General features: G+C 43.7%; 1 protein-coding gene across 1 annotated transcript in view; it reads right to left on the bottom strand.

The window, feature by feature from the left end:
• Nucleotides 1-25,875, bottom strand: part of MERTK (MER proto-oncogene, tyrosine kinase) — a 107,284-nt gene that overhangs the window by 5,722 nt on the left and 75,687 nt on the right. The window contains exons 9-18 of the mRNA XM_021697385.1: nucleotides 22,305-22,458; nucleotides 19,797-19,950; nucleotides 17,492-17,577; nucleotides 15,859-15,954; nucleotides 15,021-15,101; nucleotides 12,483-12,575; nucleotides 10,907-11,025; nucleotides 4,002-4,111; nucleotides 2,161-2,320; nucleotides 1,148-1,284 (exon numbers count right to left, since the gene is read on the bottom strand). Of these exons, the coding sequence (XP_021553060.1) occupies nucleotides 1,148-1,284; nucleotides 2,161-2,320; nucleotides 4,002-4,111; nucleotides 10,907-11,025; nucleotides 12,483-12,575; nucleotides 15,021-15,101; nucleotides 15,859-15,954; nucleotides 17,492-17,577; nucleotides 19,797-19,950; nucleotides 22,305-22,458 (1,190 nt within the window). The remainder of the gene's footprint in view (nucleotides 1-1,147; nucleotides 1,285-2,160; nucleotides 2,321-4,001; nucleotides 4,112-10,906; nucleotides 11,026-12,482; nucleotides 12,576-15,020; nucleotides 15,102-15,858; nucleotides 15,955-17,491; nucleotides 17,578-19,796; nucleotides 19,951-22,304; nucleotides 22,459-25,875) is intronic.

Genomic DNA, 25,875 nt, shown 5'->3' with positions numbered 1-25,875 from the left:
GACAGGATCTGGAAGGCCTGCATGCTGACCTAGGTCTTCTCACCCGTGTGTAGAAGCAGGGCCAGAGTGTGTGTGTGTGTGTGTGTGTGTGTGTGTGTGTGTGTGTGTAGGGGGGTGTCCATGCAGGCCCATAGTCCTGAAACAGTCTTGCTAAATATGGTGAAATGCCCTCTCTAAGCTCAGGACTCCTGTGACTTCCATCAGGAAGGTTCAAATCGCCAAGCTAGAAGCAGTGCCACAGAAATTATATTTAAAAGGTCAGCAAGGTGTTTGGGGGACATGGATGTGGAATGATGCTACTAATCACTGGTCCCATTATGTGACACTCCCAGAGGCTGAGCATTCTGCCTGTTCTCTTCTTTAACTTTTCTTCCCAATCCTTTTCTGAGGATGGGACTCTACTTTTTTTGCGTGTGGCTAATAACGAGGCACAGAGAGGTCCTGTCAGTTGTGATGGCCACACACGTGGCTGGTTGGGAGGCAGCGGCCAGTCTGACTGCAAGTCCCGGGCCTCTTCCCATACTGCCCGCCCCGAAGAGAGAGGGCCTGTGGGGACAGGTGTCACTGTGGTCCTGCACGCTTGGAGCTGGGGGCTCTCACGCTCGCTGAGCACACAGTCTCCCAGGGAGGGTTTTAACGCCTACATTGCTAGGCCCACTTTGTACCAACAGGGTCACAGTCTCGGCACAGGGCCGAGGGATCGCACTGCTAGAACATCTCCCAGCAATTCCGAGGACTAGGCTGACCTCGGTGTCACTGGCTTCGATCTCCAGATTTCCTCACTGAAGATGTTATTGTGATTTTATATTGTTTTATGTTGTCTAGAAAGAGAACTGTAGCAGTAAGAGGGCAGGTAATCGTTCAAGTCCCTCATATACGGTAGAGTCAACCTGTTTGTCTATGGGGTAGGTCTCCTAGAGGTGCTCATAGAACATCAGGACACGTGCAGGCTCGCTGGAGATGTGCACACACCAGCTCCCACACCAAGAAAGGCTTGTGGCCTGGGACGTCTGCGTGCCACCTCCCGCATACACCCATCTGGCTAAGTGTGACCCCTCCCGCTGAGCGGCCGTGTGTCCCCAGGTCTACGCAGGGCCGGCTGACTGGCCCGTGCAGAGCGCCCAGTGACACGAAGATGCTCACTCACAGTTCATCCAGACAGTCCTCGGGCTGCTTCAGCCTGTGGCCGTGGAGAAGATAGTCGTACATTTCGTGGTTCTGGACTCCCGGGTAGGGAGTCATTCCCCGTGTTGCTATCTCCCACATGGTCACGCCAAATGCCCACTGAGAACAAAGCAACAAGTTAGGATGCAAGTCTTTTCAGAAAGGCTGAATGGACTTTTTCATTTAGAAAGGTCATTTCCTGAACCATGAGAGACTATGGACTCTGAGAAACAAACTGAGGGTTCTAGAGGGGAGGGGGGTGGGAGGATGGGTTAGCCTGGTGGTGGGTATTGAGGAGGGCACGTTCTGCATGGAGCACTGGGTGTTATGCACAAACAATGAATCATGGAACACTTCATCTAAAACTAATGATGTAATGTATGGTGACTAACATAATAAAAAAAAGAAAAAGAAAGGTCATTTCCTTAAAGCCCGATAATGGTGCACAAAGCTGACAATTACGCCTGAGACACGCTGCTCTCCCAGCGCCGCAATAACGAGGGAGTCAGAGGCCACACTTCCCCGGGGGTACTAAGGCTGTTCCGGGAAATCTGACAAAGGCGGATATAGCCTTCTCTCCGCGTGTCAGTGCTCTGTGTAATGCTCGGTTCCCCTGCTGCTGTCAAGTCTCTGCTTTTCCCCATCTCTGGGTAAGGCACCTTTTATATAGAGCCATTGGACGAACTCATTCAATTTAATGTGAATATCTTAGTGGTGGGCAATAAGTCACTATATTGTAGCAAAAAAAAAAAATGGGAATAAATGAAAGGCCTATGCAAAAACAGATCTTCTGAACATCAAACGACTTCAGCAGATTCAGCAGAATCTAGTGTTCACCAGAATTAAAGAATCTAGTGCTAAATAAAAGGTGTGAACATGCTCCCAATCCTCAGTTTATCAGAGAGTAACATGTCGAGCAACACCAGCTTAAGTCACTTCTTCCGGCGCCCCTTCGTCTTTGCAGTGTGGGGCTCCGAATCAAAGTCCTGCACATACCACGTCACTTTTACTAGTGTAGACTCGGTCCGCAAGGCTCTCTATGGCGATCCACTTCACCGGCATCTTAGCAATGCGGCCTTGGCGGTAGTAATCACCGCTGTAAATCTTTTTAGAGAGGCCGAAGTCCGCGACACAGACGGTCATATCATCTCGTAACCTACAGAGAGCAAGTTCACGTCCTCAGTGCCATTCAGAGGCAAAGCCTAAATCACAGGTCTGCATCAGACGCAGCTGAAAACATTCATGGTAAGTAACCAAAAGAGAGAGACCCCATCCGCCTGGGAGGGTCCTGCTTTGGGACCAGTGACGGAGCAGGTGACAGGGAGTTACAACCTTGCACGCTGGTTCGTGTGGGGGTGTGGAGCAGCAAGGGCACCTGTGCCCAGAGGGCGGGGCCCGCCCAGAGGGAAGAGATGCTGCACAGGAGGAGAAGGAGCCGCAGCCCAAATCCAGGGCCCTCCAGTGGACCCGTTTAGCACCCAGTAGCCTTCCTGCCTCGTGTCTGGAAGTAGCATTGGCTCCTGACAGTTTGGGGGAGGTGGGCAAGTACAGGCTGTAAGAGGGGGACCCTGGACTTCCTGTTAAGATAGCCAGGTGGTACTTGAGGAATTAACTGGAAAATGAGAGGGATACAGTTGCAGTTACAGCCCAGGCTGTTAAAGCAGATCCTAGACAAGAAGGAGAAAGGAGGAGAAATGAGTGGTCTGGAGGTGGGATGACTGCCTTGTTCCTGTCTGTCTGATACTGGTTTTTAAAACTGAAAAGTCCCCCATCCTGGGAAATCCCTCAGTCCCAGGCAAAGTGGACAGCTGGTCACCCTACCTGATGGGAAAAACATGGAGGAAATATTAAGGGCAAAGAGAGGTTTTCATGATTCTCCTTCCATGGTAGAAAAATCACTTAAATAAAAACAAACAAAGGGCGCCTGGGTGGCTCAGTTTGGTTAAGCATCTGCCTTCGGCTCAGGTCATGATTACCGGGTCCCCAGTTTGAGTCCCGCATCGGGCTCCCCGCTCAGCGGGGAGTCTGCTTCTCCCTCTCCCTCTGCTTGCCGCTCCCCCTGCTTATGCTCTGTCTGTCAGATAAATAAATAAAATCTTAAAAAAAAAAAAAAGCCACCACCACAACAAACAAACAAGACCCCTCTGGGTTTTAAAAATGAGGTACAAGTAGTAGGGGGCCAGCCCCTATGGTCACATCTCCAACCAAGAAAAACAGTAACAGCAATACATTTAAGGAACACTCTCTCTTGTTGCAATAATAAACCTAAAATCGACAACTAGTTATTATTTTTGAAGATTTAGAGCAGATAATGGTCCTGCTGGAGCAGGATGGAGGGGGGGGGGAGCTTGAGGTCAGAGTTCTTATAAAAGTCCTTGTCTCTCTGCTGCAAGAGGAAAGCCTCCATGTAGTTTCACAGTACACACTCACAAGGCAGGATCTTGAAGCCTGACAGACAAAACCCTTATGATTTTCCTTACTGCCTCCATGACTAGCTGACTTACATATGTAACTCTGGGTCCAAACCTAGCCGATGGCAAAGGGGAAGGATCACAAAGATCATCCCCAGCTCTCCAAGCTGAGAGGGTGAAAATAAAGAGTCACAGGAGAACGTTCTGGAAGCCAACCAGACTCGTGGAGGCAGACGTTGTGAAGAGACTCAGTCACACATCAGAGCCAGAGAAATCCCATCTCCAGAGCCAGCCACGCGCTCCCCTCCCAAACCTGCCTCTCCTCCATGTTTTAACAGCAACAGGCCACCCCCTATTCTTACCCGGCCCCCGACATATCTCACACGATGAGGTCTAACCCCTCCCGGGTTGGGCCAGGACTCTTACATGCAATTTCGAGCAGCTAAATCACGATGAAGAAAATTCCTGTTGCTCAGATACTCCATTCCCTGGGCGATGTCCACCATGAACTTCAGTAGTGTCTGCAGAGGAATATGCTGGGAGGGGAGGACAAACAAGAAGACAAAATATGTTTTAAAAGTTAAGCTTGGAGAGTTATTGCCACCTGAGGGGAGAGAGAGTGTTTTTGTGTTTGTCTGTTTGTTTAGTGGTTGTATTTCTTAAAAGTTGGGTCTTGAAACAAGGAAACAAACCTTTCACTTCTGTATCACTCGTCTCACAAATAAGTTTTTTAAAAAGGAATAAAAACAACAACAAACCACAAAACTTCCCAGCAGATTACACATTCTCCCTGTCTTTAAAAATATTGATGGTGAATAACATTCTTTTTGCAAGTTAGGAGGTCAAATGGGATCCTTTGTGTCCTTCGGAGTGGCAGCGGGACCAAGCACCTGTGCCGGGAAAAGAGAGGAAAAGAGGGGCGGGGGACGGACAGAAAGCCTGCTCAGCCCACTCCAGTCATGCACGAATATGCGATCATCTTATTTTGAGACGCTTGGAAAGACACGTTTCTTTCAGACAGAAATTAGGACAGTCTTGGCCCCTTATTACAGGACCAAAGGACCACAAGGAGGTATTCAGGGATTTTATTTTTGTTTTTCTAGAGGCTTTCTGTAAGCGTCAACAGTCTATGCTGTACAAATCAGACCAGACGGCTAGGTGAGAGCAACTGCTCCGTCGGAACTGAAGACGAGGGGATGACTGATGAAGGGCTGTGTTGTAACTAAACATTTTAGCACAGCAAGGGCCCTGAAGAAAAGGGTTTACCACAAGTTCCTGGCACTCATGAATGGGTCCATCCATGACAGGCTCTCTCCAGGGCATTGGATTTGTCATGGCTTATTCTCTATGGAACATGAGTTTTCCGAAGTGGTGTTCACGAAGACACTGAATTCTTAATGATTTATATTTCCCAGCTAAGATATATGTTAATTACATGGTCTATGTAAGAAAATGCTTTAATTATCCTTTACCCTTACATACTGGAGTTGTTAAAAACAAGTAAACAAAAAAAATGTCAACAAATCAGGCAGGAAATTCTTATGCCTCTGTTCTGTATATTTAAGGCATTTGATTTTCTGGATGACAGTTTCCAGGAAAGGATTTGGGTGCTAAAGAATATAAAAATCCTGCTGACATTGTGAAGGTGTAGTGCATATTAGGTACTATTCGTGTTATTTTTCCCAAGAACATTTATGTTATTCTTGCAGATTGTGACCAAAAGTAATTTAAAAGATAATTGTGTGGTAGAACTAAGAAATGAATTCAATAAGGTTACAGGATACAAGATTAAGATACAAAAATTAATTGTATCTCTATACACTTAGTGATGATCAATCTGAAAATAAAATTAAGAAAATAATTTCATCTAAAAAGAATTAAAAATGAAATACTTAGGAATAAATTTAACAAGAGAAATGCAAAACTTATACTCTGACAATTATGAAACATTGAAATTAAAGTAGATCTAAATAAATAGAAAGATACCCTGTGTTCATGGATCAGAAGACCTAATATGTTATGATACCAGTATTCCCCAAACTGATCTACAGATTTAACGTAAGCCCTATCAGAATCCCAGCTGGCTTCTTTATAGAAATTGACAAGCTGATCCTAAAATGCATATGAATTCAAGAACTCAGAATATCCAGAACAAGCTTGAATAAGAAGACCAAAGTTGGAAGCCTCACATTTACTAATTTCAAAATTTACTAGAAAGCAACTATAATCAAGATACTGTGGTACTAGCATAAGGATAGACACACAGATTAATGAAACAGAATTGAGAGTCTAGAAATAAACCCATAAATATATTGTCAAATGACCCTGAACAGAGTGCCAAGATCATTCAGTGGGGAAAAGAACTAGACAAGTGAGTGGGATATGCAAGAGAATGAAATTGGACCCCAACCTGAAATCATATACAAAATTAACTCAAAATGGATAATGTAAGAGCTCAAGTATAAAATTCTTAGAATTATTCATAAAAGCCAAAAAGTGGCAACAACCCGAAAGTCCATTAATAGATCAATAGATAAATGAAACATAATATATCAATACAGTGGAGTATTATTTGGTCTCAAAAAGTAATGAAGTACCGATAGAAGCTACAACATGGATGAACATCAAAAACATGCTCAGTGAAAGAAGCCAGATACAAAAGACCACAGACTATCATTCCATTGATCTGAAATTTCCAAAGTAGGTAACAAGAGAGAGACAGAAAGCAGGTTGCTTAAACTGAGGGTTGCTGGAGGGGGTGGGGGGGTGGGAGGATGGGGTAAGTGGGTGATGGGCGTTAAGGAGGACATGTGATGAGCACTGGGTGTTATATGCAATTGATGAATCATTAAACTCTACCTCTGAAACTAATAATACCCTATATGTTCATTAATTGAATTTAAATAAAACACAATAAAATTAAAAAAAAAGAAAGGTTGCTTAGAGCTAGGAACAAGGCGGGGAGGGGAGACTGGGAAGTGATTGCTAAAGGGTATGGGACTTTTTGTTAGGTGATGGTTGCAAAACTCTGAGCATACCAAACACCACTGAGTTGTACACTTCAAATGACAGAGCTGTATGGTGTTTGAATTATATCTCAGTAAAGATGTTATGAAAAAAAACCAATTCCTGTTCCAGGAAAAGAGAGGGAGACAGAAGGGGAAAGAGAGAAGACAGACTTCTCTTTTTGTCTCTGGAGGCTGGTGGATGAGGATGTCATGCCTGGAGGAGCTGCCACCATCAGAGGTGTGGAGGGGCAGCTGCAGCTGAAGAAGCAGAAAGATGGAACAGTTGTGGACACGGGATGATGTTGTTGAGATTAGAACTGACCAACACCGCAGCTGTCCTACCTCTGGGCTTCATTGTGTTGAGATCCTTCTGCTCCTGCTAGTGTGGCCCAAGACGACGTCTCGGTTATGCAAATGGGCTCCCCGTCCCAAGTGCCACTCCGTCTTCCATGTGAATAGTACGTCTGGAGGTGTGCAGGGCAGACAGGCAGATGACAGGACAGGACCCCAGTTCTCATGGGGGTGGACACACCAAAGGGAGGCAGGCTATAAGAACATATGCATCAAGCAGAGGTAAGAGCAACCTGCTCCAGAAGCTCAGCAGAGAAATGGATTCTCATGGAAAAATTTAAAAAATATTCTACACTGTCATCGTGGCTGTCCTTAAAAGACAGGAAGGAATAAAATGGCCAATTAAGAGGAAATACATGGCCACGATCAGAATGAGCAAAGACCTAGTGATCTGAGAGCACACATGTGTTTTAGGAAAAGGAGGTTGTCTCATGTGTCAAAAGCAAAGAGGCAGAGAGAACATGGTGATAAAGCAGGAAAGATAAGTTGGGATCTGTAACAGATCAGATGGCTTCCCTTGCGTGTAATATAAAACCCAACTCAAATGCTCCAATGAAGTCAAGTAAGCAAGACAATGTGGGAGGGGCAAATGGGCACATAGTTTAACAGAACGGAACAGAAAACTCAGAAATAGACCCACACTTACACATCCAATTCATTTCTGACAAAGATGCGAAGCTATGGGCACAGAGTTTAACAGAACAGAATGGAGAACTCAGAAATAGACCTACACTTACACAGCTAATTCATTTCTGACAAAAATGAGAATTCAACAGATTAATGACAGTCTTTTCACAAATGATACTGGTCATCTATATGAAAAATAAAAGCAAACCTTAAGCTAAATGTCATACCTTATATAAAAATTAATTAAAAATGAATCACAGATTTAAATGTAACATGTAAAAATCACAAAATTTTTAGAAGATAACATAGGAGAAAAATTTTTTTATCTGGGTTTAGGCAAAGAGTTCTTAGACATGACAGCAAAAACATGATCCATGAAAGAAAAAAACTGATGAATTGCACTCAGCAGAAGTTAAATATTTTTACTCACATTAAGAGAATACGAAGACAAAAAAAGGAGATAATACAAAGACAAGCTACAAACTAGGAGAAAAATCTTGGCAAATTGCATATCCAAGAAAGGTACTGTATCTAGAATATATAAAGCACTCTCAAAGCTCAATAGTAAGAAAAACAACAACCCAATTAAAAAATAAACAGAAGACTTTAACAGACCCTCACCAAAGAGGATAGAAAGATGGCAAATAAACACAAGACAAGATGCTCAACATCCTTAATCATTAGAGAAATGTAAATAAGAGCCACGATGAGGTATCACTACCCACCTATCAGAGCAGCTAATAACCAAATCAAACCAAACCAAAAAACTACTGATAACACCAAGTGCTAACAAGAATGCAGAGCAACTGAATCTCTCATACACTGCTGGTGGGAACATAAAATGGTACGGTCACTCGGGAAAATCGTTTAGAAGTTTCTTATAAAATTAAACATACGCTTTCCATATGACCTAGTATCTCACTTCTGGGTTTTTATCCTAGAGAAATAAGAAGTTATGTTCACTCGAAAACCTGTACGCCATTTTTTAAGAACAGCTTCATTCATCCTTGCCCAAACTGGAAACAACCCACGTGTCCCTCAACAGGTGAATGGATAAGCAAACTGGTACATCCATGCACTAGAAGGTACACAGCAATAAAACAAGGAATGAACTATGGATCCAGGCAACAACTTAAATGGATCTCAAAGGCATACTGCTGAGTAAAGGAAGCCAAAAAGTTACAAACTATATGATTCCATTCACATAACATTCTCAAAAAGACAAAACTATAGTAATAGAGAACAGATCAGTGGCTGCCAGGTGTTAGCCATGGGGGCAGAGAATGACTACAAAGATGTCGCCAGAGGAGGTATTTTTGGGTGATGAAACTGTTCTGTATCCTGACTATGATGATGGGTATATGATTCCATTTATGTGTTAACTCTCATAGAACTGTACACCAAAAAGGAAAAAAGAGTCAATAACACTGTATGATAATTTTTAAAAGATGTTTATAAAGATTATAAATGGTCTCTATCTCTTCCACAATGATTCAGGAAAAAAGTCCAATAAGAGGCTACTCTATTTCCAAAGGGCCCATACAAGAGAGGAAGGTTGAACTTCACAAGTAAAAACAGACGATTGTTGGCCATCAAACAGCCCTGAATATGGGCCTGTATATTTTTACTGTTTTACTATAGAATTCACTCTTATGCAACACGAAATTCCCATCCCTCCAAAAATTACTAGAAAAATCATACCACATACCAGAAAACTAAATAGGAGTGAAATTGCCCATCAATATGAAACAAAATCCATTCAAGAGGATGGCATGCAGCCATTCACAGCCAATTGTCCGGAGGCTGCCCTGCCGGGGAGGGGTGCACACGGGATGGGGCCATCAGAGAAGAGCCGAAGGCAGGGTCTCTGCAACCTGGGGGCCAGTCCTGCCTCCACCATTGCCCGATCTGTGCCTCAGTTTCCTCACCTGAGGTTCTATTAGTAAGGACTTCCTATCGCTGTTGTGCTATTACTGCATCACTATATGCAAAATAAAGCCTCTACTAAGTGCTTGAGAAATGCGGATAGGTGCATACCTCCTGAGCACCAGCCTGTGAAACACGTAGGCATGGAATGAAAGTTGGGATGTGAATATCCGAAGGTGCCAATGATTGTGCTAAGATGTTGGAAATTGTAGTTTGTTTGTTTTTTTTCTCTTCCAGGCTTCTTATAATATTATCATCCTTCTTTTGGGTGGAAAAAGGGAAGAAAAACACTCAGCCATGCTGAGTCCCCTACTTTGGATTAGGCCCTTCGACTCTTGGGAAGAGCCTCAGTGATTTTTATAATAGCTCTGAGATGTGGCTACAATTTCCTAACTCTGGTTAGTGACTGTGTGGGTGGAAGACTTAAAGAAGTCATGAGGAAGAGAACAAAAATCTGAGCATGAAACCAAGGGGAACTGAAAAAAGAAAGATCACTTACACCTTTCTGGGAATAACAGAACAAGTAAAAGAAAAAGAAAAGGAAAGCAAAAAATAACCTTTCACATTCATAACACACAGGGTCAGCAGGACACAGACAGGAAGGTTCTGGAACGTTTACCCTAAATTGGGTCTCAAGGTTTTGCTTTTGTTTTTCAAATGCCTTGCCAAATTTGATAAATGGCTGTTCCTGCAGATCTGTCTGTCTCTTGGGATGAGGACTTTCCTCATGAAGCCCCACAGTCAGTCACCTTTCTTGGGGGCCTGGGTCGGTCACCTGGGTGGGACCTGTGGCCGCATGCTGGTGGGCGTGGTGCTTCAGTCTAAGCTCCTGTTTCTGTCGGGCTTCCCTATGCAGTGGGATTCAGACAGCGTTTGCCCTGTGGGGTCACCACCCCTCTTAGGGGCACTGTTGGAAGGAAAGCATGCCGACCCACCAATTCACAACATGCTTTCCCATTCTGAGGATGGAGGTGCTCTTGATAATCGGAAAGGTGGACAGAGTATATTCAGGCTCAATGTCCAGAAAAACAGCTCAGTGCAACTTCCCTCTGGGTGAAACGGATCCTGCTTCTAGTGATTTCAGAGTGAATGAGTTGGAAAGAGGAGACTTCGCAAGAAAGAGGCCACTCTGTCAGCATGTGGGGCCCACCCGGCTCCATTGCAATGAGGCTTGAGCCATGACATTGTGCGCCCAGCTGGCTTCTTCCCCCCACTAAAATGGGAATAATAAGGCGATGAGCAGGCCTGCTGTGAGGACAGAAACCACATTTCTGTCCCCAGGGTGCACAGTGAGTGCTGAACAAAGGCCAAATGTCCTCTCCCTCCCACCTTTATTTTCAAGGTTAGATGCTGAGGTTTCCCAGGCCCTGTCACGGAAGCCTGGGGGACTGTTCAGAGGCAAGACGACTGGGTAATTACCTTGGGTCCTGTCTCTAGTCGGGAATAGAGTAAGTAGGTATGCAGATCCCCGTACTTCATGAAGGGTAAAATCACCATGGGCTTTGGGATACCTTGAGAGCTCATTTCTATACATACACCTGAAATTAAAACCAGAGAAAGTTACAAAGAGCCCTTTGTTAGCAGTACCCAGAAAAGCACTGCAGGAGCACTGGCCAAATTGAAACCATGTGCTCTCGAGGTAACAGTTAAAAACAAAATAAACATGGGGCGCCTGGGTGGCTCAGTTGGTTAAGCGTCTGACTCTTGATCTCAGCTCGGGTCTTGATCTCAGGGTCATGAGTTCAAGGCCCATGTTGGGCTCCATGCTCCTTAAAAAATTAACAAATAAATAAAATAAAACAAATACCCATAACTCACACACAAGCTGTATTAGAATATGGAACACATGCTGGGCCCACTTCTTGGTAATTTTTTTCTTTCAGATTAGTAACAATCTTTTCATGAGAGGTCTCAATAATTAATCTGTCACAGTATAGCCATCTAGACACCCATGGAGTTTTTGTTACACTGAGCCAAAGTGAGGGGTAGTGACTGCAATAGAATTCAAGGGCAAACTAATTTCATGGGATAGTTAAGTACCTGATCAGGTGAAAAAGCCCGGTGCCATCAAATGCTCAAAACTATTAAAAGAATTTTGAGGGCCAATAGGTAAAATTCACATTTCTAAATTTTAACAGTTATACACAGGAAACACCATTTATCATGAAAAGCTAGAACTAGGGCCCGTCACCTGATGGCAGGCCGGCAAAGCTCTTGCATATCACGGCCCATCCATCGCAAAGCACGATGGTTCTCAGAGTCTGCAGAAATCAACAGCTGCAAAGGAGTAACAGTGGTTTCTTTGAAATGATTTTACATCCAATCATTATTTTTTCACATCTCTCTGCAGCTTTGATCGTAATAAAACTTTGAAAGTTCCCCAAAGAATTGAGCACTTATCAAGACACAGGACAGGAAAAAAAGAAGTCAGCAGAATATTCAATTATGTTTAGGTCGCTCTTCTGTGTTGGAATTGTGGCACTTACATAGTAACCTCTTGATAGCTACAGGGCCACAAAACCAAATTCTATTAAATCATGTCCCATGGTCCTAGGAAATCAGTACTTGAAAATACGTTAATAAATTGTTTCTCAAAGACGATCTATGGAATGTATCTACTTTGACAGCTTTACCCTACTGGTATTTGATTCATGGATAACCTTAAATCAATAAAAATTATAACATAGTTTAACATAAGCTTTTGTCTTGCCTTGGAGTAACGTGCAGGCCCCCGTTTTCACCCACAGTCACTTAGAACTCTGTGGACACTAAATGTTCCTGGCCCTTGGGGTGTCCAGGAAATGCAGGCCCATTTTTACCATCAGCTTCAGAAAATGTAACTGTAAGAAATCTTTGGGGTGAAAAACTCAATGTTACCAATTACTGTGGGGTCATACAAAATATAAACTTATCTGCCCCAGAGACTTTTCCTTTGGTGCGGAGTGGATTAGCCAAGCCCCGCTGTCCCGCCACGTCCCGTATTTCTCTGAGGTACCTAGGAGTCGGATGACGTTGTGGTGGTTGAAGTCTTTCATGCACGCGGCCTCACTGAGGAACTCCTCAATCTCTCGCTGAGAAAAGTTGTCCACTAAAAGAGAGGATGGAAAATGGTAGGCACCGATAATTTACTCAGGAGGTAAGAGCAATTTTGTTCTCTGAAAGCAAAATCAGGAAAAGGCAAAACTACAGCAACAATAAACAGATGAGTGGTCGTCAGGCATGGGTGGGTGGGGAGGGATGGATAGATGGCACACAGGAGAATGTAAGGCAGGGAAACTTCCACATGATACTGTAATGGTGCACATAGGACACTATTTGTCAAAACCCATAGAATATTCAATACAAGGTGAAAGCTAATATAACCTATGACTTCAGTTAATAACGTATCACATGGGTTACTGATGTATCAGTTGTAGAAGATGCACCACGTGGACGCAAGACATTAATGATAGGGAACAGGGGCATATGGGAACTCTGTATTTTCTGCCCAATTTTTCCAGAAACCTAAAACTTCTCTAAAAATTAAAGTATATTCCTTAAAAAACAAAACAAAACCCTGAAAGTCAAATGTAACTGATCTGTTGCGATTATTTTTGCCTTAAAAAAAGCAAGAACACATGCTTCTCTCTATCTTGCAAGGCTGGTTGCTGAATCATGCCTTGTGGACTGGATATACTTTTCTAACTTCCACACCGTACCATCTTGGGATTAAACCAACTTGAGAGAGACATCTAAAATTCTATATTATGTTAGGGGAAGCAAGCCAGTCACAAGAGGATAAGTACTGTGTGATTCCACTTTTACGAGGTAATTAGAGAAGCCAATTTCATAGAGACTGAAAGGGGGATGGTGGTAGCCAGGGGCAAGCGGGGGCAGAGGAGATGGGAAGTTGTTTAATGCATATGGAGTTTCAGTTTTGCAAGATGCAAAAAAATCCTGGAAGTGGATGGTGGTGATGGTTGCACAACAGTGTGAATGAACTCAATGCCACTGAACTATGCTCTTAAAAATGGTTAGATGGTACATTTTAGGTTATGTGTATTTTAGAAACAAAGAAACGAGGAAAAACAAAGAAAAACAAACATAAAGCCAGGCATGCCTTAGGGAATTTGCTTTAACACTAAGTATTGACTGAAATCACATGTGCATGCATATAGCATAGCGTCTGGACATTCTATGGGCTTTGTATATATTAATCTTCTTATTAAAGCAAATTTAAGAAAAGTAAAAAAAAAATCATATAGACCTGCAAAATGTCTGCTACCTTTGCCCTCACCTATTATCTTTGTTAAGACAGCTAGGAGGGTGGAACAGAAAGGGTAGGGTATGCCCGCAAACTCCACTCCACCCGCCCCAAGGGACCAACATCCTAGGCAAACGTGGATGACCCTGGGATGCAGAGGCCAGAGACTGTTCTTTCAATCTTTGATAATTAGCATAGATACAATTCTTAGGCAAGTGATTCTAATTCAAAGAAGAGCATGGCCAAGGCCAGAGAAGAAACAGATTCCAGGCCTAGCCCCTTTTACAAGGTCCCCCCCAAACCTTCCACTGGTAAATGGGGACAATGGAAAGAGCCTTCACATGGACCAGGTTCAAATAAAATAATGCAAAGGGCAGGAAGAGTGCTGAATGTGCGATCATGTTCTGCCACTGCAGCCTGGCCAATGCGTGGTGATGAAAAAGTCCAGCACAACTTTCTCCCTTTTAAGCTGTCTGACTTCGACAAGTCACCCCGTCTCTGAGCCTAGTTTCCTTATCGAGATAGACATCTGCACAGATTCTGGAGTGCCCCAAATAGCATCTGTCTTCACTTTTGTCAATGCTGTAATTCATTCTCCTCTACACTGCCACCAAAGTGAACTTTCTAGAATGTGATCTGCTTTTGTTCCTCATTTGCTTAAGACTCTTACTGGTGTTCTCCTACTCGTGGGATAAAAGCAGATTCTTTGTGATGACTTATAAGGCCGTTTCTGACCCGGCTGCAGGCTCTCTTCCCAGCTTGCTTGGAGGTTCCAGCTTGGGATCACTATTCTTCATAATATCTTCATAAATATCTCTCCTCTCTCTGGGAAATGTACCTTCCAGGCAGCCCACAACTTCCTGAGGACTATGGAACCATCCTCAAGTGAGGAAGTGATCCCACCAAGCTGGCCAGATCAGCCAGGCCAACCCTTGGGGTCAGAGGCTGCTACCAGATCAGCCTTGTCTCAGAAATTCATAATTTATTTTGGAGTCATTCACTTTACTAGGTGAGAGTGAGGGGGGAAGGGGGGGAGAGAGAGAGAGAGAGAACGAGACAGAGAGGGAGGTGTGGTATAAATAAGAAACATAACTTCCTCGAGTATAAAGAATATACAGAGCTCCTAACGGTCACTTTCCCTCTGTGACCACACAGTGTTCTGAATGGCCTTCTGACCCATCAGTGACTGAGAGCATGACACATGAACCCCCTCACTGGCCCTACAGAGCACCAGGTTACTGACCCAACTGCCCACCCCGGCTGGAAGGTGTTTCATCAGTGATAACTCACACTTCATGGTCTTCACGGCCACTTTCTGAGAGGTCCCATCTTGCTGCTTAAGGTTTCCTTCCATCACAGACCCAAACTCTCCTGTGAAGTAAGACAACATCTATATAAGACAACATTGTGCAGAATCTCCCCTGACCACAGAAAGGCTACAGTTCCCCAGCTGCTGTTTTTATGTGGCCGGAGAGTGACCAGTATGTGGCAGGCGGGCAGGGCCTGCTGGGGCCACCCATGCTCATACACCAGGGACACAGGTCACACACTAGCCTCCTGCTTGTCACAAGCTTGCTTGGCCCAGGCTCGGCTCAGCCCATCATTTTATTAAGCATTATAACTGATCCAAGACACTTACAGAACAACACGGCAAATGTTATTGATATTTATAAAGTAGAAATTCTTTTTTTTTAAAACGATTTTATTTATTTGACAGACAAGAGACACAGCGAGAGAGGGAACACAGCAGGGGGAGTGGGAGGGGGAGAAGCAGACTCCCTGCTGAGCAGGGAGCCCGATGCGGGGCTCGATCCCAGGACCCTGGGATCATGACCTGAGCCGAAGGCAGATGCTTAACGACTGAGCCACCCAGGCGTCCCTGGATTGCGTGCTTTTCAATGAAGGAAGGGAATTAATATTTTTCAAGGGCCTACTGTCTGTGCAAGGCACTGTAGAGATGCTTTTCATATGCCAAATTGGAGTTTCAAGAACCAAATTGTAAAATAGAACTGTTTGTACTGTAACTTAAAGTCACAAAATGGTACTTTACATAATAAATACACATATAAAAAATACTGTAAACGGCTTACCTTCTTACCTCACATTTAAAAAGAAATAAACTGCTCACCTTCACCCAGGACTTTTCCAAGAATTAATAGATTCCTGTCAATCACAACATCTTCTAGTTTATTTTGCAGTTCCTCGCTGACTCCCAAGCTATGCACTATAAAGGAGGGATAGAGTATGGATTAGGAGTTGTCAGTGTGCTCTCTTTCATTTGAATAGAATTAAAATGATATATATAGCCCTATCAAAGAGTTAAACATTTTCTCCATTTTGTACCCATGGCTCTCCCCCACAAAAAGTCTATAATAAAATATCACCCTTAATTCTACTATGATTAAAATGAGGAAAATGAATTCTTCGGGGCAAGATTAATTCTGAAGGATTATAAAAATCAGAACCACATTTCTCTTCCCACCACGCAGTAGTAGCGACCAGCAATCAGATTTGTGTGTTGGGGGGGTGGGGGGTTGCCCTTGATTTAAAGGAGGAAGGAAGATAGTCAGTAGGTACTTTCGAGTGCAGTATTTGCTCTTTTATCCCTAACTATAGTATACAAAAGAGCCATCGGCTTACCTCCCCTGTCCTAGGGAAGGAGGGCCAGTAACTGCAGGAAACACGGAGAGAACAAGCTACCATCCTCATTAGAATGACATAAAAAGTGCTAAATTGAGTACTTGCGGGAAAGTGGAGAATAAGATCTTCTATAATAAGGTATCAATATGCAGCACTGACAATAAGTGTTATCAATAAGAGGAATTAACCAATTCAATAACTCTTTGGCAAATGATTCAGTTTGTGCCATAGTTAAGAAAAGTAAAAAAATAAAAATAAAAAACATTCTACCTCGAACCAGTTTTTGTTTCATAGTGGCCTATTTTCTATCAAACTTATATTTGTTTTGTTGTTGTTTTTGTTTTTGGCAAGCATCCAGAAGCTTGAACTTGATAATATTTGCACATACTTTCTACACTGTTTATTAATTATTCAAGAACACAGCTGTCCCTTTATTCTCACTCTTCAAACTAGAAGGCTCCATTTCGATTCAGCAAAACTCAAACCATAATTGTTAAGAAGTACATTGGAAAATTGTTCTCTGAGTTGGTTGCCACAGAAAAGCGGGAAATAAGCTCAGAGATTTATGTCACAATTGCTTTGCTGTCTTCTTTAGATCCCTGACCTCTAACCACATCTTCTCCTATCACTGTGGTGAGTTCCTGTTTGTGGTGTTAGGAGTCTTTAACCCCGGCCACTTCACCTCAGGGCTCACTCAAGAGTTCCAGTAAACCAGCCAACAGCAGAGCACATGGCAACGTCTGACTAGCTACTTGCTGGTTTCTGGTTTTTGAAGACCTTTTGCACGTTAAAAATATCCACTCTTCTACTCCTTTGGCTTTTTTTTTTTAAAGATTTTATTTATTTATCTGACAGATAGAGAGACAGCGAGAGAGGAAACACAAGCAGGAGGAGTGGGAGAGGGAGAAGCAGGCTTCCCGCTGAGCAGGGAGTCCGATGCGGGGCTCGATCCCATGACCCTGGGATCATGACCTGAGCCGAAGGCAGACGCTTAACGACTGAGCCACCCAGGCGCCCCCTCCTTTGGCTTTTGTTAGAAATCTATTGATTAATTCGTTGTTCTCTCTTTGCTTTCAACTACTTTAGCTTTTGCCAGAAAAGGGAAATGGACGTTAACTTACAGGTGAGTTCGATGGCTCGCCGACAGAAGGACTTCTTTGCTATATAATTGACGACTAATTCCGAATCCTCCTCTGTGAAGGCATTCCTGGGTGAATAAAAATAAAGACATCTCATACTATAAAAAAAGGGCAGCCAGGACAAGTGCTGATTCCACAAGGATGTCACCAAGCCGCTGCCCGTTCAAACGCCTCTTTTATGACAAAGACATTTCCCACTGGGAGAAATACGTTTCTTTCCTTAGCTCTATTTCAGGCCTGCTTGGCAAAATCAAAGCAACTCTGTCCAAGTACCCTCAAGAACACAGAACAGCTGAGAAGCTCCCAGTGGTCAAAGCCATAACAGTCTGAGCAATAAAATAAGTAGTATTGGATTATAATCCAAAGTATAAAATGAATATCCATGAGTCCATACTGATATGTTTATCACTGAATACATAAATGAGGTGGAGGAAGTGTTAACTCCTCACCCTGGTTAAGTGTGGGCTGTGCACGTTGACTTACTCCCAGAGAGAACAGTAAGGAAAGGGAGAAAAATAACCGCGTCCCATTTAAGTGACAGAATTAATGTTAGAACCCAAGCATCATGTCTTCTAGGCCAGTGCCTTCCTCTCTGTATGCCAGGCTCCCTGTCACCACAGGGCCTTTGCATGTACTGCTCTTTCTGGTTGTAATGTTCTTCCTTTTGTCTTTCACCTAATTAACTCCTGCTCTTTCTTCAGATTTTAGTTCAGGGATCACCTCTGCAGGGAGGCCTTTCCTGACTTTCTTAATGCAGTCAAATTCACCCGTTATACACTTTTACATATCCCTTTATATAGGATTTAACACAGTTGCCATTTTATATTTACTTGTGTGATTACTGCTTGATTCTCCATCAACTGTGAGCACCTATGAGGGCAGGATCAGTGCCTGCTTTTGTTCACTCTTGTATCCCAGGTTATCACCTAGAAGGCCTTTAATACATATTACTGAGCTACTCTTAACAACTTCTGCAGAGGTTCTCTGCACCTGTTTCACAATGAGACTACAAACCACACCTAGATTCTGGGATGCATTTCAGTCAACTATATGTTCAGGATTTAGATCAGATTTTGTCATTTCTTTAAAATAGCCATTCTTAGGGGTGCCTGAGTAGCTCAGTCAGTTAAGTGTCTACCTTCAGCGCAGGTCATGACCTCAGGGTCCTGGGATCAAGCCGTACTCAGTGGGGAGTCTGCTTCTCCCTCTCCCTCTGCCCCTCCCACCCCAATTGTGCTCTCTCTCAAATAAATAAATAAAACCTTAAAAAAATTTTAAATAGTCATTCTTAGAATTTACCTACTAAGATATAAAAATTATAAGGATGGAATTAGTAAGTACTGAAGGTACCCGACCCTCAGGACTAGGAAGGACACAAATAAAGGGCAGTTGAGCCTCCCCTCTCAAGCCCCCTCTCCATGCCAATGGAAAGTTTTTGAATGGAATGTTCTACTAGCATTCCAAAGATGCAGAAACAAACAAAGGTTGCTCAGCTCCCTCCAAAACAGTCACTCACCTTCCCTCACTCTGTCCCATTCCAGGCTGTTAACAACCTGCCTCTTACAGAATACCTCCTCCGCCCCATGAGTGATAAACTGGATTTCATGGAAATCCAAACTCACTACAGAGGCACAAGAGTAGAAAACTGAGTCAGAAACAAATTTGCACATATAGCCTTCTTTTCATAGGTTGATTTAACACACCTGCACATCTTTGTTGATACTTAACTACTGTTCTAAAAGTCAGATGCATAGAAAATCAGAACAAGTGCCTCTTTTACACTGGAATGTGAAAATATAAAGTTTTTCTCTATTGGAAAAATCATTGATCATTGCAGAAAATGTATAAAATACAGCAAAAAAAAAAAAAAAAGAAAGAAAACACAGAATCATCCCAACTAACACCATCCAGAATTGCTAATGCTTTGTGGTGAATTTCCTTCTGGTATTTTTATCTATACATACATTTCATTTGTTTTTTAAAAATAATTAGGATTATTTTTAAGACTTCTAACAAAACCCCTCATTTTACAGCAACCAAGTTTGAGTAGTGAAGGCCTATTGATGCTCTTCTCTGTAAATGAGCCCCTTTCAAGGCTGGCTTCCACTGCTGGTTGTCTCTGTTGCACTGGCCTAAGCAAGGAAGCTGCCTGCCCCCAGGATGTACACAAGACAGGACCCCCAGCTGAGTACAGTGTGAGGAGCTGAGCCAGCAGGAAGGCATTACCCGTTGGCAGAACAAGCACATGGGACCATTGAGCAAAACATTTTAAACTGGGGAGACTTACCCAAACTTTGTCTCCTGGATTCTTTTTCTGATGATCAGAGAAATATATAAAACCAACCCAATCAAAACAAATCCACAAAAGCAACCAAGGATGATGAGCACAGGATCTGTGTTGCCAGGTGCTGGGGTTGATGAGGGGGCAAAATCTACCCAACCTAGTAAAAAACCAATAGAATCCGTTGAAAACGTTTCTCTGGGATCCAAAATACATAAGAAACACTGGCTTGTAAAAGGGAAAGAAGAGAGTCAAAAGCTCTAGAACTTAGTCCTTTTATATTCTGTGGTCTACATATGCAGGCAGTCCTCACTCTGATGGTACAGGCTGAGACCATGCACAGTGATCGTAATAATTAACGGGTGACTCTCTTCACGTCCGTTATGAAGGTATAAGGAATTGAAAGAAAAATCGCAAAACTCATATTTATCTGGTCTACTGTAATTTAAAACACTAGAAATACGGAGAATTAAAAGACTGCATTTCTTTGTAAAAAGCTTATCAAGAGTAGTTTGGGGGCGCCTGGGTGGCTCAGTTGGTTGAGCGACTGCCTTCGGCTCAGGTCATGATCCCACGGTCCTGGGATCGAGTCCCGCATCGGGCTCCCTGCTCTGCGGGGAGCCTGCTTCTCCCTCTCCCACTCCCCCTGCTTGTGTTCCCTCTCTTGCTGTGTCTCTCTCTGTCAAATAAATAAATAAAATCTTTAAAAAAAAAAAAAAAAAGAGTAGTTTGAATAGTACCTGTCTTCTTCGGTCACATAACTTATGATATGTCAAGAATATACTTTCTGTACCCTGGAGAATTTTCATACTCCTTTCTGGGTTTGGATTCGTTCCCCACGTTTTAGCCTTTGTGCTTTCAAAACTGTGAACTATCTCTGAGCATTCCTTTATATGAAGATTTTTGCTCGCGTAACTTCCTCGGGGCCGTCTTCCTTTTTTTTGGCATGGCCCCTATGCTCACGTTGTAAAGTCACCTGCGCTGCGTTCCCTGGCCGCAGAGCTCGTCCATCACGTGGCAGCCGTGTCTGCATTCCCACAGTCAGCTGTGTCTTCCACATCCAATTCCAATATCACTTCAACGCTTACATGCTTCCTATCCTTGCCGCATTTCATCTTTGTTCACTGACTCCCTCTTTCAAGGACTTATTCTTATCAGGTGTCGTGTGGGTGTGTCCTGGGAGATAAGGAGGCAACATGGCTGTAGTTCTTCCAAATGCATGTGATTTGAATCACGGAAGTGCGGCGTCCAACCACCGAGAGACTTTGAGACGAGTGACAAGACCAGTCACGATCATGACGCGTATCTGTTATTTACATAGTGGTTTGCGGACTGGACAGCTGGTGGCGAAGTGTACGCTTCACGCAATTACTCACAGACACTACATGATGGTAACTCAAGTTCGGACCATGTCATTGGGGAACCAGTGTTATTTAACGTAACTGTGGTAGCTGAACCGTGTGCACGTTCGAAATGTGCAAAGCAAGGATTGCTGGAATAGCACAGCTTTGTAAAATGTTGGAGAGTTTCCCATGTATGAGGATGAAAGCTTTTTCTTCTTAAACTCTGATTTTTTTTAACCCATGCCCTTAGAATGAGAATCTCATTGTCTCTGAATTTCTACCAGGGAGACACTCCTTGCTTGCCATCACCGGTTTCTAATGTTCCCTAGGTATAGAGCCCATGGGCTGCAGGAACTGTAATATGGCTCCCTTTTAGCATGTTTGAGGGTCACTAGAACACACAGACAGGAACTCAGTGGTCCACTCACAAGTCCTGTCTGCTGCAGGTACAAAGAGCCTATTTGGCAAGAACTTGTAAATGCAAAAATCACACTGATAGAGATGCCCGTGCATGGAGTTTATGACAGCAGTTTAGTATCAAGCGACCCAGGGGAGTGAGAGTCAGAACAAAGGGGGCTTCCCTGGTCTATGGAAGCAAGTACAGCATCTGGGGCCACATGGGGCATCACAGGGGCAGCTTGCCAAAGGATACTCCAGCAACATGCAGAAGACGGCACACAGGGTTGAGCATTTAGCTCAGTGAGCCCCATGCCGTGTAAGGACAGCTTCTGTAGGTAACACTTCATGTTCTGTACTGATCAATCATGAAGCACGTCAGCAAGGCTTGAGTGAGTAATAACCATACTGCTTAAAACACAGAAAACAAACACTAGCCATAAACAAACAGTGTCCATTACAGAGAGCTAAGGATTGGCCCTACCGTAGCCTATCCAACGTTCAGTCACGAATACATCATTGAAACTAAATTCAAGAGGGCAAGTCAGATTTGGTATTCCGAAAGGACTCACCCTTCTCTAACTTAGTACCACCACCAACAGTAATGGTAGTGGAGGGACTCACAGGTATCAGTGCTCTGTGAAGTGTGTTAGCATATCTTTCTACGAAAAAACTAAAACCTCCAACCAGATGCCCATGCCACGGGTCAGTCTGGCCATCCATGCATTGCTGGGGCTGACACATTCTATCAGCCGATACGGAACCCGGCTCTCACCGTGCGCAGGGATGAACATCTTCACTGGGTCACTGAAAGGCCCGACTCCCCCCTTGGTGATGGCGGCAATCCTCACTGTGCACGTGGCATTGTGGACTTGAACAGAAATCTGAGCACGGCTGCCATTCTGGCCAACTTCTTCAGACAGCTCTTTCTGGGGACAGAAAAGGAAGGAAGGGGAATGAAATCCTGAGGCGCCAGGGGCACGTCGCCTGCTTGCCCACAGTTCCTCTGAGGGAAGTTGTCCCACCCACATCCCAGGGAGCAGCGGCTGTGTTTCCACCACATCCCTTCCTCACTCAGGCCACAGCTAACAGAACCAAAAGGTGGGCAGGGACACAGAATGGGCCGGCAGCAACCTCAGGCCTCAGGGCCTGGGCCAACTAAGGCTATGAGGGCATGGCACTTAGAATGGTCAGCAAAGAAGCCTCTGGATGAGAGGAGCATGTCGCAGAGGCAGCCGGATGGCAAGAGCAAGGCTGGCTCCTTGAGCCCCCCGCCCTCAGAACTGCCACAGCCTAACGCCCAAGAGCCACACTGTACCTTGACCTTGACCGCCTGCCAACTTCCCTTGAGCCAGCATGAATGGGCTCCTATTCCTTGCAATTATAAGAGTTCTGGCTAAAATCTACATTGAGGAGGGCACGGACACTGTGTTTTTTTTTCCCTCCCAGTGTGATACCTGCACAATTTTCTCAAATTTCGAAAATCTGGTTTCACTTTTACTTATTTGGTTTTATAACCACTGCCATGCAACACGCGCCATGAAAACATAGGGGAAAATGATTTAAAGAAACAAAACAAAACAAAACCCAACCAGACCTGAGTGCTTATATAACATTTCCTCTTTGTTTCCAAACCTTGACGATGCTGTCCTCTGGCATAAGAAACTAATTTTATGTTGGGGGCTGGCTTTTCAAATGGGAACTGGAGGGCTGGTGAAGGCCGAAAGCAGGCCCCAGGAACCTGTCTTTAATCTCTGCATTTTGGAGATCTGATTTCACAGAGAGAAAGAGAGAAATGTCACACCACATGGGTGGGGCACAGATATCACGGATCACAGGGAGCAGGGGCCTGGTTTGGGTGGCAGCTTTATTCCCTGATCACCCTGTCTCAGGCTGATCACTTCTAACTGGTGCGGGGTGGGGCCAGCTCAGCCCTTAGGGAAGAGGGCTGTCCCAACATTCGTGACCAAGGGGGCTACCTGGGTCAGCCACCCAGAGACTTTCTAAATCCAAACAAGCAGTGTCCATCAGGACTCAGAAATAACTTCAGACAAGGGATGAAAGGGGAAAATAGGGCTTTAAAATTTTTTGCTTTTCTATTCCCCTGGACTGCGTGCCAAGGAGATTTGTCACTGATTTTTTTTTTTTATTAATTAAGTGAACAAAATAATAAGTAACAATTTTTTTGTATAATCAGGCAATATCTTTTTTTTAGAAACAGAACATTTTATTTATGGTAAACCCAGTTTTGATTATGAGTTTGTTGGCATTCTTTAATGGGGGGGGGGGATCCTCAAGTAGAGCAACTCCATGGTCCAAACCCACACAGTCACGGAGCCCTGCAGTGAGCCCGGCTGGCAGCTGAGAAATAACATGTCTACCTCACAGTTTACTACCTAATGGCTCCTGAAAGTGCAGAAGGTGTCATGCCTGACGAGGGCCATTGGGCCCACTTCCAGCTTCATGCTTTTCCATCTGCTGGGACTCAAATATAATACATCATTTGTGAGAATTATCTCAAAAGTAGAGGACATGCTTAACTGTGAAAGGATTAAATCCCTAGAAGAAGAGAAATCCTAAATCAAAATTATCCTTTTGGAAATAAGCATCTACAGTAGTTGATAATATCTATTCGCTTCGGGCCTATCACTCACTATGAAAACCCAGAGAAGGAACTTAGAAATTTCCACCTCCCGTTCCTTCAGTGCATTAACAGTGGTGATCATCGTGGCTGCTGCTGTCATCATTCTGAATCTCAAAGTACGGGAATGATGCCAGACCCTGCTTACAGGTTATATGTTTTGGAAATGCATAACGAATTGTCCCATTTTAGGTGTGGACCTATACTAAATGCTGACGTAGTGATTAGAAAGATATATGATAAATATTTTAGTAGCGGTGTAACAATTTTCTCTAAGAATATCCTTAAATGATAGTTTAAAAATGATCCCTGTTTTTATTTATTTTACTTTTTTTTGAGAGAGAGAGAGAGCGAGCGCATGCATGGGTGCTGGAGTGTGACTGGGGAGGGGAGGAGCAGAGGAAGAGAGAGAACCTCAAACAGGCTCTACACTCAGCACGAAGGCCGACACGGGGCTCGACCTCACGACCCTGAGATCATGACCTGAGAGGAAATCAAGAGTCAGACGTTTAACAGACTAAGTCACCCAGATGCCCCCAAAATGATCCCTGTTTTTAAAAAATGGATGTAATTTATCCATCGTCTATTGATGCCAAATACATGTGACCATATCCCTATCCCCAAGTATTTATTTTAATTTCGATTTTGAAATCTGACCAAGAAATCCATTTAAAATCAGACACGGGTAGGAGCCACCCCTGTGGGGATTATCTCTTTCACTGTCAGGGTGCAGAGTGCACAAGGGGTGGCCATTTCCCTGGCATGAGGTGGTCGGGTCCTGGGGCACACGCCGTGGGCGAACTGCACGGTCCTCATTCCGTGAGCTTTCATCTCTACCATGAGGACTTAAAATCTAAGAGCCTTTTCAGGTAATAATCAGATTTATAATATGACATCTAATCACAGCTTTATCTACACAGAAAACATGTGGGCCGTGTCTGTTGCGGAAAGGAATAGCACATCTTTGGAGACATGGTTTCTTTTTTTTCCTGTGAGGCACTAGAGTCGGTCAGAGCTACTGCAGTGGTATTTGTTTCTAGTTTTTTTTTTTTGTTTTTTTTTTAAGATTTCATTTATTTATTTGACAGAGAGAAACACAGCGAGAGAGGGAACACAAGCAGGGGGAGCGGGAGAGGGAGAAGCAGGCTTCCCGCTGAGCAGGGAGCCCGATGCGGGGCTCGATCCCAGGACCCTGGGATCATGACCTGAGCCGAAGGCAGACGCTTAACGAATGAGCCACCCAGGCGCCCTGTATTTGTTTCTAGTTATCCAAAGACTTTAATATCTCCCAACTCTGCAAGAATGTAATTCATAACTGTAATTAAGAATAAAGGCCCACCATGGGCGTCAACACTTGCTCCTGACTTTTGGATTTTGAGCTTGGATTTGGAATGCAAGGGATGTAAAGAAAAATGGAACCAAAAGAGGTCGATACCTTCATCAAGATATAGTAAATGTGTGTACGGTAAATATCAGGAGTTTCTTAGTCTGAAAGTGACATAACAGGTGGGGATAACAAAGGTATAAACAATAACCCACCCAAAGATCACTTCTAAGAAAGTTCTGAAATTGCATACAAAAAAACCACCCTTGTTACAGTAACACCTGGGAATATCTCCAAAAATATCCAATTCCCTTGCCTGGCATAAAGAGGATATACCTTTAGTGAGAGTTTTCTAAAAATGGAAATGAAAGGACAGTTTTG

Source organism: Neomonachus schauinslandi, chromosome 10 (genome assembly GCF_002201575.2).
Source record: "Neomonachus schauinslandi chromosome 10, ASM220157v2, whole genome shotgun sequence".
Taxonomy (NCBI): Eukaryota; Metazoa; Chordata; class Mammalia; order Carnivora; family Phocidae; genus Neomonachus; species Neomonachus schauinslandi.
Note: the sequence above shows the minus strand (reverse complement) of the source record. Positions and strands in the feature narration are given on the sequence as shown.